At 35.3% G+C, this 16618-nt stretch overlaps 1 protein-coding gene across 11 annotated transcripts in view; it reads right to left on the bottom strand.

Moving 5' to 3' along the window:
- The window catches only part of GPHN (gephyrin), a 312924-nt gene that overhangs the window by 57186 nt on the left and 239120 nt on the right, over positions 1 to 16618 (bottom strand). For 5 of the 11 annotated variants that reach the window (XM_069784153.1, XM_069784156.1, XM_069784154.1 and 2 more), the window contains one exon: positions 183 to 245. The exons of the other annotated variants lie outside the window; for them this stretch is intronic. In XM_069784153.1, coding sequence (XP_069640254.1) covers positions 183 to 245 — 63 coding nt within the window. The remainder of the gene's footprint in view (positions 1 to 182; positions 246 to 16618) is intronic. 11 annotated transcript variants of the gene reach the window in all.

Below are 16618 nucleotides of genomic sequence, written 5' to 3'. Positions count from 1 at the left end.
GACACAGATAAAAGCTACTAGAGAAGGAGGAAAAATGTTAGCAGACAAAGACAGTGCTAAAGAAGTAAAATGGAAGTCAAGAGAGAGTCTTCAACAAAGTGGAGGAACAGAAGGAGCCCAAACCCATAGCGCAAAGCAATGTTTGCGAATGGAAAACAGCTCCTTTGAGCAGTAATAGTTACTCTCGAGTTGTAGCCTCTATTCCTCCTCAGTTCATCTTTAAGCCCTTCCAACCTATAGTGGAGCTAGTGTATGGACAAAAACAAGAGATTTATAATGAACAGAGCAGCTGAGATTTGCAGATCAAATCTTCTAATATAAAAAACGTGCTGACAAAGTTTTGCTCTTACAGTGTCCAAATGACAATGGTAACAAAAGACAGCTGGCTTCACACACAGCCTCATACAGGTCATTTTTTTAATTCTGTGCACACAGAGGACTTTAAATTTCCTTTTTGATTTCTTACACCCAGCCTACAGTTTCCATGTTATCACTCACCTGATGGGCAACATATGCAGTATGAGAAATAATTTGTTTCCCACAAATTTTAAAAGCAGCTGTGGAAGAGGAATCCATGATAATAAAATAAAAGGCTTGATCAGCTAGACTTGATCGTTTCCCAACCTATGCTCACAGCTGCAGAATACAAACCATGTTTTAACATAACTGACATCAAAATTAGTTATTACATAAAACTTCTGTTTGTTTAATATGAATTGCACATTAATATCCTAAATGTTATTTTTAAACAAAACTGCAGTAAAATATGATTTTGAATAAAACCCACCACTTCTCTAACACATACAGTTTTAGCAGCAATGGAGCTTTGTATAAATGGGGTCATGTGCTTTAAGTGCCTTTTATCATATTCATTATTTGTATGTTTTACTACTTTGTTATTTGTGACATTTATGAAAAATGTGTATTCTTTTCACAGCTACTGCTAAGTAAAGAATCCATATTACATTGCATATAGTACCATGACTGACTGGGGCAAGCGATTAGTAGTATTATTTACTAGAATTCTTCTCATTCACAAGTAGTTACAGAAATAGCAACCTATGGCTGTCTCTCCTTTCACAGGGAAAGTATAGATTTATTGTTTGTCCATTCTACAGCCTCTTGGCTTACAATGTACCTTGGCAGAAGATACAGTGGGCTACCAGCCAGTACCATTCCGCTGCATAGTTCAGGCAGAATGTAACCAAACCCAAAGCATTCAATTCACATTACTCTGGTTTTTAAGCAAACTGGATTTTTATGTTCTTTAAGATATTTCATCATGCTGGAATGCAGAGTAAGCTTTCTCCCATAGACTGAAGTAGTAAATAGAATGTGAAATAAAGTACTCAAAAATAAATTAAAGGAATGGTAAAATAAAGAGTCCTGCTGACAATTTCTATCTATCAATCATGACTGGTTTGAAAAATGAAATCAATGACTGTATTAAATTGGATTTATCTAAATCTACATGGTATGTTTTGCTGCAAATAAAAATCAGTCCACAAAAATTTTTTTTACAAGAAAAATAGAAAAAAGACACAAAGAAAAGTTCATGCTACAAGTGAAAAATTCACGTGAAAAATAAAGAAAAAAAGAAAACTGAAAAACCCTTTAACACTTTACCATGACTGTTAGGAATGGTTAGAGAAATTACTTACCTTTTTAAAGTCATAACAAGATTAGCACAGAGTATTAAGTCAGCTCTTCATTATGGGAGGTACAATTAAAAGCCATTGGTTATAATAAAACAAATTGCTACACAAAGATGAAGAGTTTCCAGCCCAATATGAAAAGCTAACTCTTATGGGAGTACATTTCAACTCAATTTTACAACATGAAGAACAATTCAGAACAATGACATCAAAACATGAGTTATCACCAACAGAAAGAACCCATTTCTCAGGAACACAGAGCCTGTAGGAGGCTAACCCATGATCTTTATCGTATATGGGAAAGCACACTGCTCCACTTTTAGGAAAGCATGCAGAATGTGGAACCACCAGCAGAAACCCAAACATACATACAGACACAGAGGACTAAGGTACAGCAAAGGGAATGAGTTCGCCAAGCTGTAATGAAGGAAGCAGGGTATGCAAAGCACAGCAGCCATTAACAACTTAAGAACTCTATTCCTCTAACTGTCTCAAGAACACCAGGCAGGCCTGTTTATGAGGTATTGCACCTACTACAACTTACTGTCAGTGAGAAAGTGCATAACTCATATAACCTCTCCTTGAAACTTCAGCAGTTTTATGATGACAATTTATTCTCTGTGATGTGGGAAAGTACGCTGCTGCTACTTTTTTTCTACATGTGATTTATTAGTAATTACATGATCTGAGTTCTGTACAATATACTCTGTGCACATGCCATTTAAATGGTCTCTCACATACTTGCCTGCTTTAAATAGATTTCAAATCACATATGATCTGATTTATAACTGTAGGGGTTTGCACGGTATCTCTTCCCTAAAACATCTTTTCCCCCCTAAGAGTGCAACATACATTAATCAGTACCTGTAAATAAATACATAAAATAAAACTAAACCATGAATAACAATGTCTCAAACTGGTGTGATAATACTGTAAACAGTGATTTTGCCCTGTTATTCTAAGCAATATACATAAGGTTAAACTAGGAGCAAATTGAAAAAATGTAATGAAATACATTGGTTGGTTTCATTAAAAAAAATGTTTTGAGAAGAACAGAGAGAATTGCTTTGATTGAATTAATATGGAATATAAAAATGAAGTGGTTAAAACAAAATTCACAGGAAAAGTGTATCTGGAATTGTGTACCTCAGAAAACATTTAACAAAGTATTTGAGGATTAAATAATCCTATTACAAGATGCAATCTTCCTATTTCAGGAATGCATTCCTATTCAAAAAGAACTTTTATACTGAGCTGAATATGCAACGTCTTAAGAGTATGCTTTATGGCCATCTGAATTAGGACTAAAGTCAGTTCAAAAATACAGAAAAATTTTTTCTTGTTACACTGAGAACACCTCTGAAAGGGAAAGGAAAGTGAGGTCAAGGAATTTGATAGCAGCAGACATTACTCATTAATACATTTTTAAAAAAGGAGTGGCACTGTTGGTGGGATTCAGCCCACCAAAATTTAAATATGAATAATGAGGTAGTATTCTACACATGGAAGTACTCACTTGGAGTCAGTGGGAAGAAATAAGCAAAAAATCATTTGAAGCCAAAATCATTTTAGGAGCAGATTTTTACCACTTATTAAGTGTTATCCTTGGTAGACTAGACACTGAACAAAAGTCATCAAAACTTGAATATGCCTTTACGTCTTCATCCATGTATTACTGAGCTCCCTTTTCTGAGGTTTTTCCTAGTCACCTACACTTTACATAAAAATATATATTTAATTTTAAACATTGTTTCCCAGTAGACTATGAACACATATATGGAATTTTATGGTCAGATTATGGTTCATCCTAACTACTGTTCAAACAGGATGGTGGAAGTGGACTGATGAATACACCGCAGAAACATGAGGGCTGAACTGGTTCCTTTTACAGGAGCAGTATAAAAAAAGATATTATCCAATATTTGGAACAAAATGAAATGAAAAGGCAAAGAGCAGTTTTCTGGGATAAGATGTTGATTAGTCATCTCTCAACGGAAACTGACCTTGTCCTGGAAATGCAAAATCGAAACATTTATTACTAGAAGAGGGTTCGAACAAAATCTTACACACCAACTAAAATTGCAAACTGAACGCCTCAATGAATGAGAAAACAGGAAGAACTATGATACACACATCAAAAAAGTAGACAGAATAGTAAACCGCTGGTCAGAAAGCTCATGGGAAAGCAAACATGCTAGTACAAACTGGCAGCATAGGCTTGATAGTTGAGAATAAAAAGAGGCAAAGAGAAAGGAAGTAGGTTTTATTTCTTCAGAGGAATTTTAATGAAATGTTTACATTTGTATGAGAAAAAAATGAGCTGGATTTTGCGTTCTTAAGAGTATGGGACAGCATACAGATATGCTGTATGAATAACACTGCAAAAACAGCACGTTTCTGTGATATTTTAGGGGCTGTTCAGGGCTTATTCAAGATCATACTGGTTTTGTTCAGAGAAGCAGTAATAATTATAATACCCAAGTATGAAGAGGACACGCATCTTGTGTAAGCTAAAGCGCATATTAAATCAAGACATAAAGACTATTGCCAAATAATTTGTGCACAAACTCCAGCAGGTACTTCTAACCTGGGCTAACAGAATCCAAGTGGGATTTGTATGACACAAGAAATCTCTAGGAACACTGCACTTGGGAAAATCAAAACATCTACTACTTGTATTACTAGCTGTGAACAAGATGTTTTATTTGTTTGAATGTTAAATGTTCCCCAAATGCCCTGGAAATACTCTACAGTTTAAGAAATAGATAGTGTAAATAAAGGCAGAGAGAATATTTTCTTTCCAAAGAGATACAAGAGAGATTCCTGTTGTCCTTGTTTGCCACAGAAATGGGATTCATTTGCCTATTTTCATACAATCTCACAGCCTGGCAATTTGATTGATGAATCACTTAGCCTTACAAGTATGTGCTAGATGTCTGAGTTATATCCTATCTGACCAGCATTAAGACTTTTTAAACTCCTCGTCCATTCTAGTTCAACCTTTTTTTAAGCTGCTGTCAATCAGATGGACTAAAAATACATAAGTGATGTATAGAAATTCTTGTCCTCAAGCACACCATAAATTACTCTCTAACCCTTGACATAAACTAATAAGGTTGACATTTTAAAAAGTTTCATTCCTATTACAAGTATTTTGCTTTTAAATGAAATTTCAACTATTTCACATTTCTATTTTATGACCCAGCAAGAGCCAATTTCAATGCAGCATTGAAACAATGAGATTTCCACTACTGCAAAAAATGGAAACTCTTTTTCTTGAATGGCGTTACCCTCAAAATCAGAATTTAAAAAAAATTTCTTCATTCAACTATAGTCAAGCAAAATTGGCAAGTTTAAGTGAAACACAACATTTAGGACACATCAGATCAATATTATGTGTGCAACTCTTATTTCTCCTTTGACATGTAAGCATTATGATTTCATCATAATTATTTTCAGCAGGGCTTCTGCATGAGACAAGATAAGGCTATCTCATTTTAATCTCCCTGTTCAAAAACTAGTTTAATGTATTACTTTCTAAACATTATCCAAACTCTCTTTTGAATGGGGAATTATTTAGTTGTTTATAGGTTTCTCTGTTGTGCTTGGTTCTACAATGTAAAACATCCTAATACACATGAAGGAATTTATTTTTACAAAATCTTTGTGAAGCAGAGGGATGACTTGATTTTACAAATGGGAAACTGAGACCCAGAGACATCTAGACTAAATTTAACTTGACATATCTACAGCTGGATTACAGAATGCAAAGTCCCTCTGCTGCCATTTATTTCAACTGCATTTGGAGTGCTCAGCATATGTGAAAATCACTCAGTAAGTGTCTCAAGAAGGACAGACAGAAAATGAGTACCCCTGAAAATGATGTAAGAAGTTTTTTCAGCATGAAACATGAAGTTTGCATTAATATGGAAACAGAAAATGCAATATAGTCTTCCTTGGTACCCACTCAGGGTTTTCTGCTACGGCATCATGTTTTCTGTTCCAGCAGACAGCTGTGTTTCCTGAACTGAAAGCAGGATAGCTGTAGTCACCATTCACCCCATCTGCTACAACTGGGAAATTCAGTTCAGTTTTCTTACTATCTAGTTAGTGTCAATGTCTGAATAAATGTTGGTGGGGAAGGGACAGAGGCCTTTTTGGAACTTTTAGCTTCTGCTGCTTTTGTTCCTACCTGTTTGGAGGCCTACGGGCCTCCATCCCTTTGATCCAAGGTCCGTGGGAGTAAAAAAGCATCTCTCCATTGACCTTCAAAGGATTCTGAATCAAACTTGCACTTGCTTACAAATCTTACAACCCGTATTTCATGCTTACAATCTATCTTCCTGGAAGCTGACTAAACAGGTAACATTCCTTGCATTTCTATGTTAAAAGAATATGAACACATGAAAACAGTAACAACAAAACCAAAACAATGGTAAGCTTCAAAAGCCATCAATCAACTGACCAGTGAATCTTCAGGCCTAAAGAGTCAACAAAAGGCCATCAGCCAATTTCTTATGTTTTTAAAGCATCTTTAAAGTTTCAGCTTTTTCCATTGGTGATTGCCAGCAATTTTGGTGTAACGTTTCTATAGTTATTGTCATTCTAAAGTGATGGTTGGACTACTTTTTTAACTGTATGCGCAGAACCAAAACATACATTTCCCCATGTGGTCCCATCAGAATTTCTGCACTGGCATAACTTCAAAGTAGTTGAGTTTAGTTAAGCTTAACATTTTTATTTGAGCTAGGAGCATCAGATCTGAAGGGCTTCCAGTACGAGAGCAAAAACTAGTAAATACAGGTAATGATGATCGTATATATGGTGTATATTATAGTCACTGATGTATACAGTATTCAGCCAAAACCTCAGACTTGTACACTTTTAAATATAAAAATGAATAAACCTCTTTCAAATTCAAACTAGGGAGCAACAACTGTAAGGAAAATAAAGCTTCAGTGCGTGAATCCATCTGAGCAGTAAATTCCAGTACAGTGAACTTACTGTATGAAGAGCTAGGTTTCTGCCTTTGAATTGAGACAGAAACACAGACTATATTCCTCTGAGGAGAATCCTTAAAGTGAAAATAGATTCATCATGGATGAATAATGTAATGACTTCAGAGGGTTCATAAGCTATGGAAAGGAGAGGCTGGAATCGAGCAAATGCTGCACTGAGAACTATACTGTCAAACCCAAGTTAGAAATGATCTTTGAAAGAAATCAGAAATACAAATGCAGGAAGAGGTTTTACATTTAGGATTTTGCTCTGAGCCTCAAAAGCTTGAAAGGATAAGATTCCTTTAGTGCTGTCTTGAATTTGGCAGTCCAGAGTGCAAGGTCCAGCACAGTGGCAACCACAAGCCTCTGCACAGCAATTATGTGCCTGAGAAAGAGAATATTAATTTGGCTGGCCTTCTAGCAGCACTGAATCTTGGAAATTCATAGAAGAGAAAGGGATACAGAAAATACTGTGAATAAGGACATTCTTTCTCCCCTCCAGCTCTTAAATGAAAAACTATATGGTAATTATGCTTAGCAAAAAACTTCTTTCCACTTTACAAAACTGCATTTGAAAAACTGGAAAATCAGGAAGATAACATAGGGAGCGCTGATGGGAACCCACTGACATTTGAGCTATACATTACTGATACTGACGTTGCTATGTATATCTAATTTGATTTCCATGTGTTAAAACAGACACTGTCCACTAGAGATACATGTAAATTAGATCACACATATGGCATTTTACATCAGTGACTACTCCAAAAACCATAATAGCAATGTAACAGAAGCTTTGATCTACTTTGATTTATTACTGTTTCAGACTCTAGACTAATTTTTCACAGATTCTGTTACTGAAGCTGATTCTGAAGAGGTAGATTGCTTTGGGAGCTGAACCTAGAGAGCAGTTGCACTTAGTGTTATTACTAAGGTAACAGAATACAAACTAATGTCTGGCTTCTCAAACAAACTGATTTAAGTAGTAAAACCCAAACAAATAAATACCAAACATTGTATGCTGGTGAGCAGCTTGCTATTGGATTTAAAAAGACAACAGTGGTTGTCTAGAAAGGAAATCTCACAGTTATATCTAATCAAGGCAGTTTTGATGCCATACAGTTCAAGGTGTGGTACAGCACAAGAAAATGGAAAAAAACCTTTGCACAATGACAAGATGCAAATGTAGATTACATACATGAGTCTAAACTATAACCAATCAAAAGGAAAATGACACTGATAGCTCTCTGACTTGATCTAATTAATTTCATAAAGGATTGCACATCTCTACCTTACGGCAGGGTGAAATGTCTCCCTGTTTCGTGGAAGAAGAAGGAGGGGAAAAATTCAGAGATGGACATTTAAAATTGAAACATAATGACTTGAAACAAAAAGCAAAGAACTTTAAAGTTCCAAATGGGAAAGAATGGAAATTATTTCTGATTTACTTGATTTTTGGGATATAGAAAAGTATATAATATTATCTGGAAAATAGCTGTGATTTTATCATTCAATTTCTTAGTGGCTATTCTTCTTAATAGACACTTTGAATTTTATTTATTCTCTCTCTGATAAATGCAGAGCTGGGAAGCAATTTACCAAAATAAAAATCAAATAAGTATTACACGTTTGATAAATTGAATAGATAAGGTTTAAACCAAAATTTGTAATATGAAATGAGATGCCATTCAAAATCCCAGTTTTTACCACCATCCTGAATGTTAAATAGTTCTTTGTAAATGAACTCAGTGCTTGAACTGAACTTATTAGTAGAGAACCAAAGAGTAAGTGGAAAACTTATGAAGGGATAATTTTATTTGACAGAAGTCACAAGGTAAGTACCATGCATATAGAAGTGGTACAATTAAGCAAAATTCTGCTTCTATTTTGAATGTATGAACTGATAATGGATTTAATCTGAGATTCAGCAGTGGGTAAACAAAGATAAATTCTATTTAAACTACAAATATAGTAGCATTTCTTAATGGATCTTTAAAAATTAATTTTATTGTAAATATCTAAGATTGCATTCATTGAAGTTATTGATGTATACCTTGATCAGATTATTGCAACGCACTCTCCTTCCTGATGTAACTTGAAGTTTTGCCATACTTTCACTCATGAGCTGTCATGAATGCCTTTCTTGATACGGCGTCTAGTTTTTGTAGCAAGAACAGTTCTCTATTCTGGTATGGCAGACAGAATGCTACAGAAAATATTTTGTGCAGCTACTGATCCTAATAACAAGAAGGAAGATAGAACTAGTAAAGCTATTTTCTACGAACAGGAAAACTAGTTCACTGGCTTTTTGTAAATTTTTGCATTTTAATGTGCACCGAGGAAACCATATTTCTCTAAAAGTTAGAATTTTAATCCATTTATTTTTCTTAAACCTAGAGTAAGGTAGTACTATTAGCAAAGCAAAATGCAATAGAAAAAAAGTAATTTTTTAAATGGCAATTGCCAAATAGAAAGCTTTGGCCTCTTGTTCATGTTTGAAAGAGAAATACCTACAAATTCTAATTAACTTAAAAACTCATTGTTCTATTAGCAACTGCAAAAATATAACACAGAAAACCAGGACTAGATTATACCAATATAATTGGACAAACCCCAAATGATTAGTGGATCCTTATTGGCTCTGTTATGTCCATTTATTTCTGAACTATAGATATCACAGATACATATATTTTTTTAATCAAGATATTTTTCTGTTTTCAAGCTGAGGATCTTGTTAAGAACATACCTGGCAAGTTAATTAAAGCCATGTCCATAAACAATATGAAAACCTTAGCATTCCCTCTAACGAACAGAGCTAACTTGGAAAAACATTATTTCAAATTTCAAATTTCAAAGACCATCTCTACAAAGCATACGGGGTTCATAAGGCAATGAGATAGGCAATCTCAATTTAATGCAGCAATTTTTCTTCAATGGATCAGCATATTTATGTCAGATGTAAAGAACCAAATTCTCTACCTGCTGGACTTACACTTGAAAGCAGAGAACAGAATGCAGAGGAACTGCTTACATTTACTTCATTTTGTCTCCCCTATCCAAGGCATAGCCTTAATTGTCTAAGAGCAATCTTTGTTTATGCCATGAGAGTGATCTTATGTTAGAGAAAATAAAGGCACAGGTCTACTCTTCTTGGTCATAGTCTTCCATCTCCTGAAACACTTTTTCACTTGAGTTATGTCACCCTGTGACTGTAAGGGTTGAATGAAATTCTTTATATTGAAAAAAAAACCAACCCAAAACTTCAGCTGATATATAGACTGAAAAGTTTACAAAAGAAAAAGCAATGAAAAAGGAAATTCTGTTCCAGAAATTATTACGTGTGACTGATTTTGTTTGTGCTTTCCCTATTTATGGAATATATTCATATTACAGAAGTAGAAGTTAATAGATGTAACAAAATATAAACTTTGTGCCACTCTAATCAGGTTTGTGTATAATGTTTTCAAAAATGTACAGTCAAGGGCATAAATACTGAGTATAAAACCAATCTAATAATCTGACCAATAACAAAAACATATAACTCACTCATTATACCTGAAAGTCTAAAGACCACTTACGGTATTTAAATCTACTTACATTTCTTAGAATTATGTCATACTTTTCTTGCTGTTATTCTAATGATCTTCAAAAACAGTGCTAGAGACAGACCTTTAACAATATGCAATTCAAGTTTCAGACATTGTATATGGATATTCACTTAGGATTTTCCTTTATATTAAAATATTTCCATAATTATAAAAACAATACTGACATTAAAGGATTCTGGGGTGCCTAAGAATCAACTGAAAACCTTTTCTGTTATTTGACAATTGCACAGTCAATTATCATGGTTAAATTAATTCTTCTAAAATTTTTTATCTGGCAAACTACTTCTGGAAAGTTTTAAGTTACAATATCAGAATAAACTAACTAAAAAATTGCATTAATTGGCTCGTTGGTTAGAAATCTAGAGAGAAATATTTTAGAAAAAAGAGTAAGAAACCAAATTTTAAAAAAGAATGATGAAGTATAAGGGGTTGCCACATTCTTAAGCCAGCACGAGGAAGCTGGCATAACTTCTTGGAGCCAGAAAAGCCTTCTGGAAGTCCTGGATGCAGAATTTGCAGGTGGTCAGCAAATTCAAAATGCTGGACTTACTGTGCAGACATTAAGGATGCTCTTGAATCTGACTGTCAACAGTAGTACCCTCTGCCTTTAAGACAGAATCATAGAATCGTTTAGTTTGGAAAAGACCTTTAAGATCAAGCCCAACTGTTAACCTAGCACTGCCAAGTCCACCACTAAACTGCATCTCTAAGAGCGACATCTACACATTTTTAAATACCTGCAGAGATGGTGACTCAACCACTTCCCTGGGCAGCCTGTTCCAATGCTTCACAACCCTTTCAGTGAAGAAATTTTTACCAATATCCAATCTAAACCTCCCCTGGTGCAACTTGAGGCCGTTTCCTCTCATCCTATCGCTTGTTACTTGGGAGAAGAGACCAACACCCACCTCGCTACAACCTCCTTTCAGGTAGTTGTAGAGAGCGATAAGGTCTCTTTTCTCCAGGCTAAACCACCCCAGTTCCCTCAGCCACTCCTCATAGGGCTTGTGCTCTAGACCATTCATCAGCTTTGTTGCCGTTCCCTATATAAGTGGTCCACCCATCCTCAAATCAGTTGTGCTGAGTAGTGCAGATTTACAGCAGTTATCAACAGTGGAACTTAACAGCCTGTACCTAAAATTGAATTCCAGGTTCTATGCTGGTAGTAAACACCTGGAAGTCAGAGTAGCAGTTCTCAGTCTTTCAGCACTGCCTTCTATTCAAACTAGCCTATGTAGAAGGCAAAACATTCTTCTTACCCAGCTTTAGTACTCAAGAACAAGATTCAGTTATTTACAACATTTTGTAATGTATACTATGTAGAATACTTTAACTTAGAGCACTTAAAAATCTTCCTGCAGTCTCTGAATAGACTTCTGACATCAACTACCTGTTGCAGGAAACAGTATTTCCTCTTGTTCTCTGAATAAAGCTGATACTTAATTCCCTGTACTGGTCCCTCTGTTCTTGTATTATCAGGTAAGATAATACAAGTCTCTGTTGTTTTATTAACAATGCTACTTATACAATCAAATCCCATCAATCAGTATGCAGCCAACACATATTCCAAAACTATTTTTATGGAAATAATGTACTTTGTGGGAGGGAAAACTAACATAAAACTTTGCAGATTTTCACAACACAAGGCATCATGTCTAATCACTCAATGAGGCTAAATAAAATATATGAACAGTTACAGACCTGAGTGTCTCCCTCTTTGAAAAACTTTTTTTAGAAAGTGGGGGATAGCACTGCAGTAAACATTTCACCACCACTATACTTTGAACAAGCAGATCAATAGATTTCCTTCATTACGCTTTAGCCAAACACATCGCACATGCAGAAGCCGGGCGGGGCGGGGAGAGAGAGAGAGAGAGAGAGATTGATGCTGGCAATAAAAAGTCTGATACAAATGAAGATAAAAAATGGGGCCATTGCATAATACTACCTAAGTGTAATTTTATGAATTAGGAGACTATGAATGCTTATTGGTCAATCCGTTAGTTTTACATTTTGTACAGTATTTTTAAGATACAAGCTGAAGTCATAGTACTTCTAAAAATGTAAGTGAAGCCAATCTGATTTAATAATTTCTTAAGAGAACTACTGCTATTAAAAAAACCCCTATGTTTTGTAACAACTGAGTAATAAGCAAATTATAGATATATTACACACATACTATACTGCACAACTGCTAAGTCAGCATCATTCCTAATTAATATTTCTACTCTTAGAAAAATCATTTAAGTGGTTTTGCTAACATTTACAAAAATTACAGGCATGAAGCTAACTGGTTTTCATGAAGGGGGAAAAATTTATTGCATATTGTGAAATTCAAAGAGAAAATGAATTTATATTTTATCATTATGACATTTTAGAGCATTAAAGCTTTACTTCTCTTGCCACAAGGGAATCACTTTTTAAAGAAACTCACTTTGATTTAGATGAATTGAACCAAAGACAGCACCTCATTCTAGACAAGTGTAATTGTTAAGGTGCTGACTGGGGCTAAGTAGGTACATAGTACTACTACCCTACAATGCCTGGAGTTCAACAAACTATGAAAACCTTTCTGTAACTGAAGGTAAGTGGAAGTTTTTAAAAACTTTCTGCTTATTCCTCTCAAATAGGCATCAGCTGACCACATCCACAGTTTCACCAGTGCAAATGGTGACAATAAAAAGGAACAGGTGGAAAGAAGCTTTTCCTAATTATTGGACTCTGAGATGCAAAATAGCCTCTACAAGGATGTTTTCTATGAAAAAAATCAGGCAGCAAATTCTAACTCAAATTCTTCTTCTGCTGGAAGATTTTTTATTTCTTCAATCAAAGACCTTCTATATAACAGCAGAAAAAAATCCCTGATAGTACACTCACTTCCCTTTTTGGCAATCTTAGCTCTAGGAGTGCCAATTAATCCAATTCCAGAGCTCTTCTCAACAATTAAAATTGTAAGCAAATTTCTTATGATGAATCTACAATGCCTATTTCCAAAAAAGAGATTTCGGAAATTGTTTACATCAGGTTATCTTTTCTTTCATCTTTCCTGGACCTTTGCCAGAAGGCATGTTCAGCTGAATTCCCACAGCACTGATTCCATTTCTCTTGTCTGTGTGTTGCTGGTGTCCTGTGAAGGTCCAAAGCTATTTGGTGATGACTTTGACATATAAAATTAAGAAGCTCTGAACGTGGTGCTTAAGAGTCAGCTTAAGAAAAACATTTTCTTGGAATAAGAACCACAGAAATAGGTGTAGACACAAGAAAAAACCCTGAGGTCCTATCAAAGGTAAGTCCCTTTTTTCCCTCTGGATATAGGACATTATGCAATACATCACTCCTTTTCCTCCCCTTGATCAAAACTAATACCAGACTTTTGGACTCGATTTAACAACACCTCAGTTTGGGAGATTTTCTATCATATCATTTAGAGGTCAGGATGTTGTGTACTAATAGCAGGCTTTCCTATTTTCCAGAATAATAGCAAAGGACATTGAACATTGCTGGACATGCATCCTTACATTAAGCTGTATTTCTGAATGAAGTGTCTCATATAAAGTTAGAAACTACACTACAAATCCTTTATGGACCCCAGAAAATCTCCAATACCTCCGTGCCTCTTCAAATAGCTACAGTTGCCACAGAGATCTTCAGTTTCAATTGATTTGTTCCTTTAGATCTGTCATTGGCTCAAACGGTCTGTTCAAAAATACACAGGGAGCTATCCTGCCACCAGAGAAGAACGTATCCATATTTTTTTTACACCTTCAGTTTGCAGTTTAAAAGAGGGCAGTCTAGGTCTTGCACTGCATGTTTCATAAGCATAAAATTCTGATCAGCTGGAAATTTTTTACTGCATCACAAGATCCGGTTCACCAGGCAGCCAGGTTATCTGTATTTCAGATATGAAATCTTCCCTTTGGACAGAGTATAAAGGACAAATTGCTTGTACAGTCTCACAGTGCCACCTTGATACTTCAGCTAGCGGACTCTTTAATACAAATTGCAAAGCCATCCTTTGTGGGCAGTGTTCACTAAGTTTTCATGCACTTAATACTCCAAATTTCTTCTTCAGCTGCAGTAGAATCTAACTATTCCAAGATCACTAATTGGTACTACAGCCTGATAGCTTCGGAGAAGGCAAAATAGTTTTTGGAATCTCATCAAGCAGGAGACCCATACACGTTGACCCGTCACCAGCCACAATACGTTGGTTTGTGTTTCTTTCAAAGACAGTCATCCCTCCAGAATGAGAAAAGGACAAATGGCTGAAGTTGTAGGTAAAGCAAGAAGAGTCCAGTTTCCCTGAAAGTGGCTTATTTACTTCATAATCCATAAGAGCATGTTCACCATTTTTGCTGATATGAACTATCACAGCTGGATTCTTTGGAAACAAAGTGTCATCAAGCTGAAATGCCTGTTGATCCAGTGCTTTTTCTTAATTTCATACAGATCATTCAGAAGAATGGCTGGTTGAGAGGATGGTGTTTGTCTTGAATCTGTAAGCACTAAACTTAATTTCTTGCTCCTGTATTAGCTTAGAAAAAATTGTATGTTTATGAGTATAGTATTACTTATTTATTCCATATTGGTGTTTTGATGATAATCATGATAAAAACAGTGAGGCTTTCATATAATACATTAACAAGGCACAACAAACTGCAGAATACGTATCAGATGCTTTTAAGAACACATACTTGATTATCTTTAAAACTACTTGTCTCCTGGTGGAGCCAGTCAGCAATTATTTATCTATAACAGAAAAACTGGTAAGCACCTTTCTTCTTAAAAACTTTTTAGTAAGATCTTTTGCATTTTCATACACTGAAACTAGAAAAAAGCCTTTCTATTGCTAAGGATGAGGAAGTGCTAGAAATGATTGCTTGAGAAGCTGAAGCTTTTGAGAACAAATTAGACACACATAAGCAAGGTACTGCTTACACACAGATCTTCCTGCTTAGGGACAAAGTGACTGAGTAGGTGAGCTCCTTATGTTGCATTTTGTATGATGCTTACTAATAGAACATTCACATCAGGTCTAGAACTTGGCCTACCATGTGAGATAGAGCGAACTGTCATCTTTTTATGAGATCTTGTCAACTTTAAGGGATTTGTTTAAAATACAGAATAAATAACTGTATGTGCTCAAGACTGATTCAGTATTGCAGAAAACCTGAAGTCCACCTTTTTGATACTCATCCATTACTCAATTATAATAATATGTTGAAGCCTAATCTTTACACAGTGGGTCATGGCATTAATTTGATAGTATTTTATAAATTCTCTTTTTATTCCATGATGTTGTGAATTCTAGTTTATCTTAACATCTTTCTCCTTTTTTTCCCATCCTAATTACAATTGAATGTATTTTTCTTGTCAATTCTTGCTAAGGTGGTACTTCACCTTATTATAGAAGACTACCATGAAGCTGATATGAAAGTATTTACAACATTATCTGCATTTTGGCAGGTAGTGACCCAAGCCAGGGCTTTGGGAATTAACAATGAACTTCAGATATCATAAACCCACATATATCTAGACAGGTAATTAGTAATCATGATGTGATGGCCATCTTTACACAGTCTTTCAGTTTCGCTGACTGAAAATGAGTCAGACTAACCAGTGAAGCATTTTGCAGCCTGGACATCTGTAAGTTTATTTTAATTTTAATTTTAATTTTAATTTTAATTTTAATGTAAGAGATAATTAAGGATGCTTTTATTATATAATTTATGTTCATATGTTATATAGCAGTTGCCTAGCTAGACTACACATCATGGTGGTCCCAGACTGGTACAGTGATTTTAAAACCACGCTGAACATGGTTGCAGATTGATCATGCAAAATCTGTCCCCCCCACCTGATTTTTCCCCACTTGTGCACAGTGCAATGCAAAAAAAAGAAAAAAGAAAATAAAACAAAAAAAGTGTGACGGGCGAGCAGGTCGACTGTGTGAGAGAACACGTGCGAAGTATACCTCAGAAACACTATAGGTGGATGAGCACGAAGGGAGCCGAGCCTGGTTGTGCAGTGGGGAAAAGAAAACATTGTTAAAAAAGAAATGGTGGCACAATAAGGGTCTCAGAAGGTTTTCTGTATAGGTGGTTCCAGCACTGAGATAGTAGCAGGGGGTTCATTAAGTTTCCATGGCCAGCTATTTCAGAAACTCCAAATTTATGCCTTTTAAGGTGGAAGCTTCTTACAAAAAAGTATTGTATTTATAAAATAGTAAAAACTAATGATGAATCTGAAAACAACTATCAATCCTTCCTCTTCTACATAACTGACAACACTATCCTTAGGACAATAAACTAATCTAGGATGAAGCTTTACTGATCTCTTTAATTTAAAACTCTAA

Source organism: Haliaeetus albicilla, chromosome 5, assembly GCF_947461875.1.
Source record: "Haliaeetus albicilla chromosome 5, bHalAlb1.1, whole genome shotgun sequence".
In the NCBI taxonomy this organism is placed as follows: Eukaryota; Metazoa; Chordata; class Aves; order Accipitriformes; family Accipitridae; genus Haliaeetus; species Haliaeetus albicilla.
Note: the sequence above shows the minus strand (reverse complement) of the source record. Positions and strands in the feature narration are given on the sequence as shown.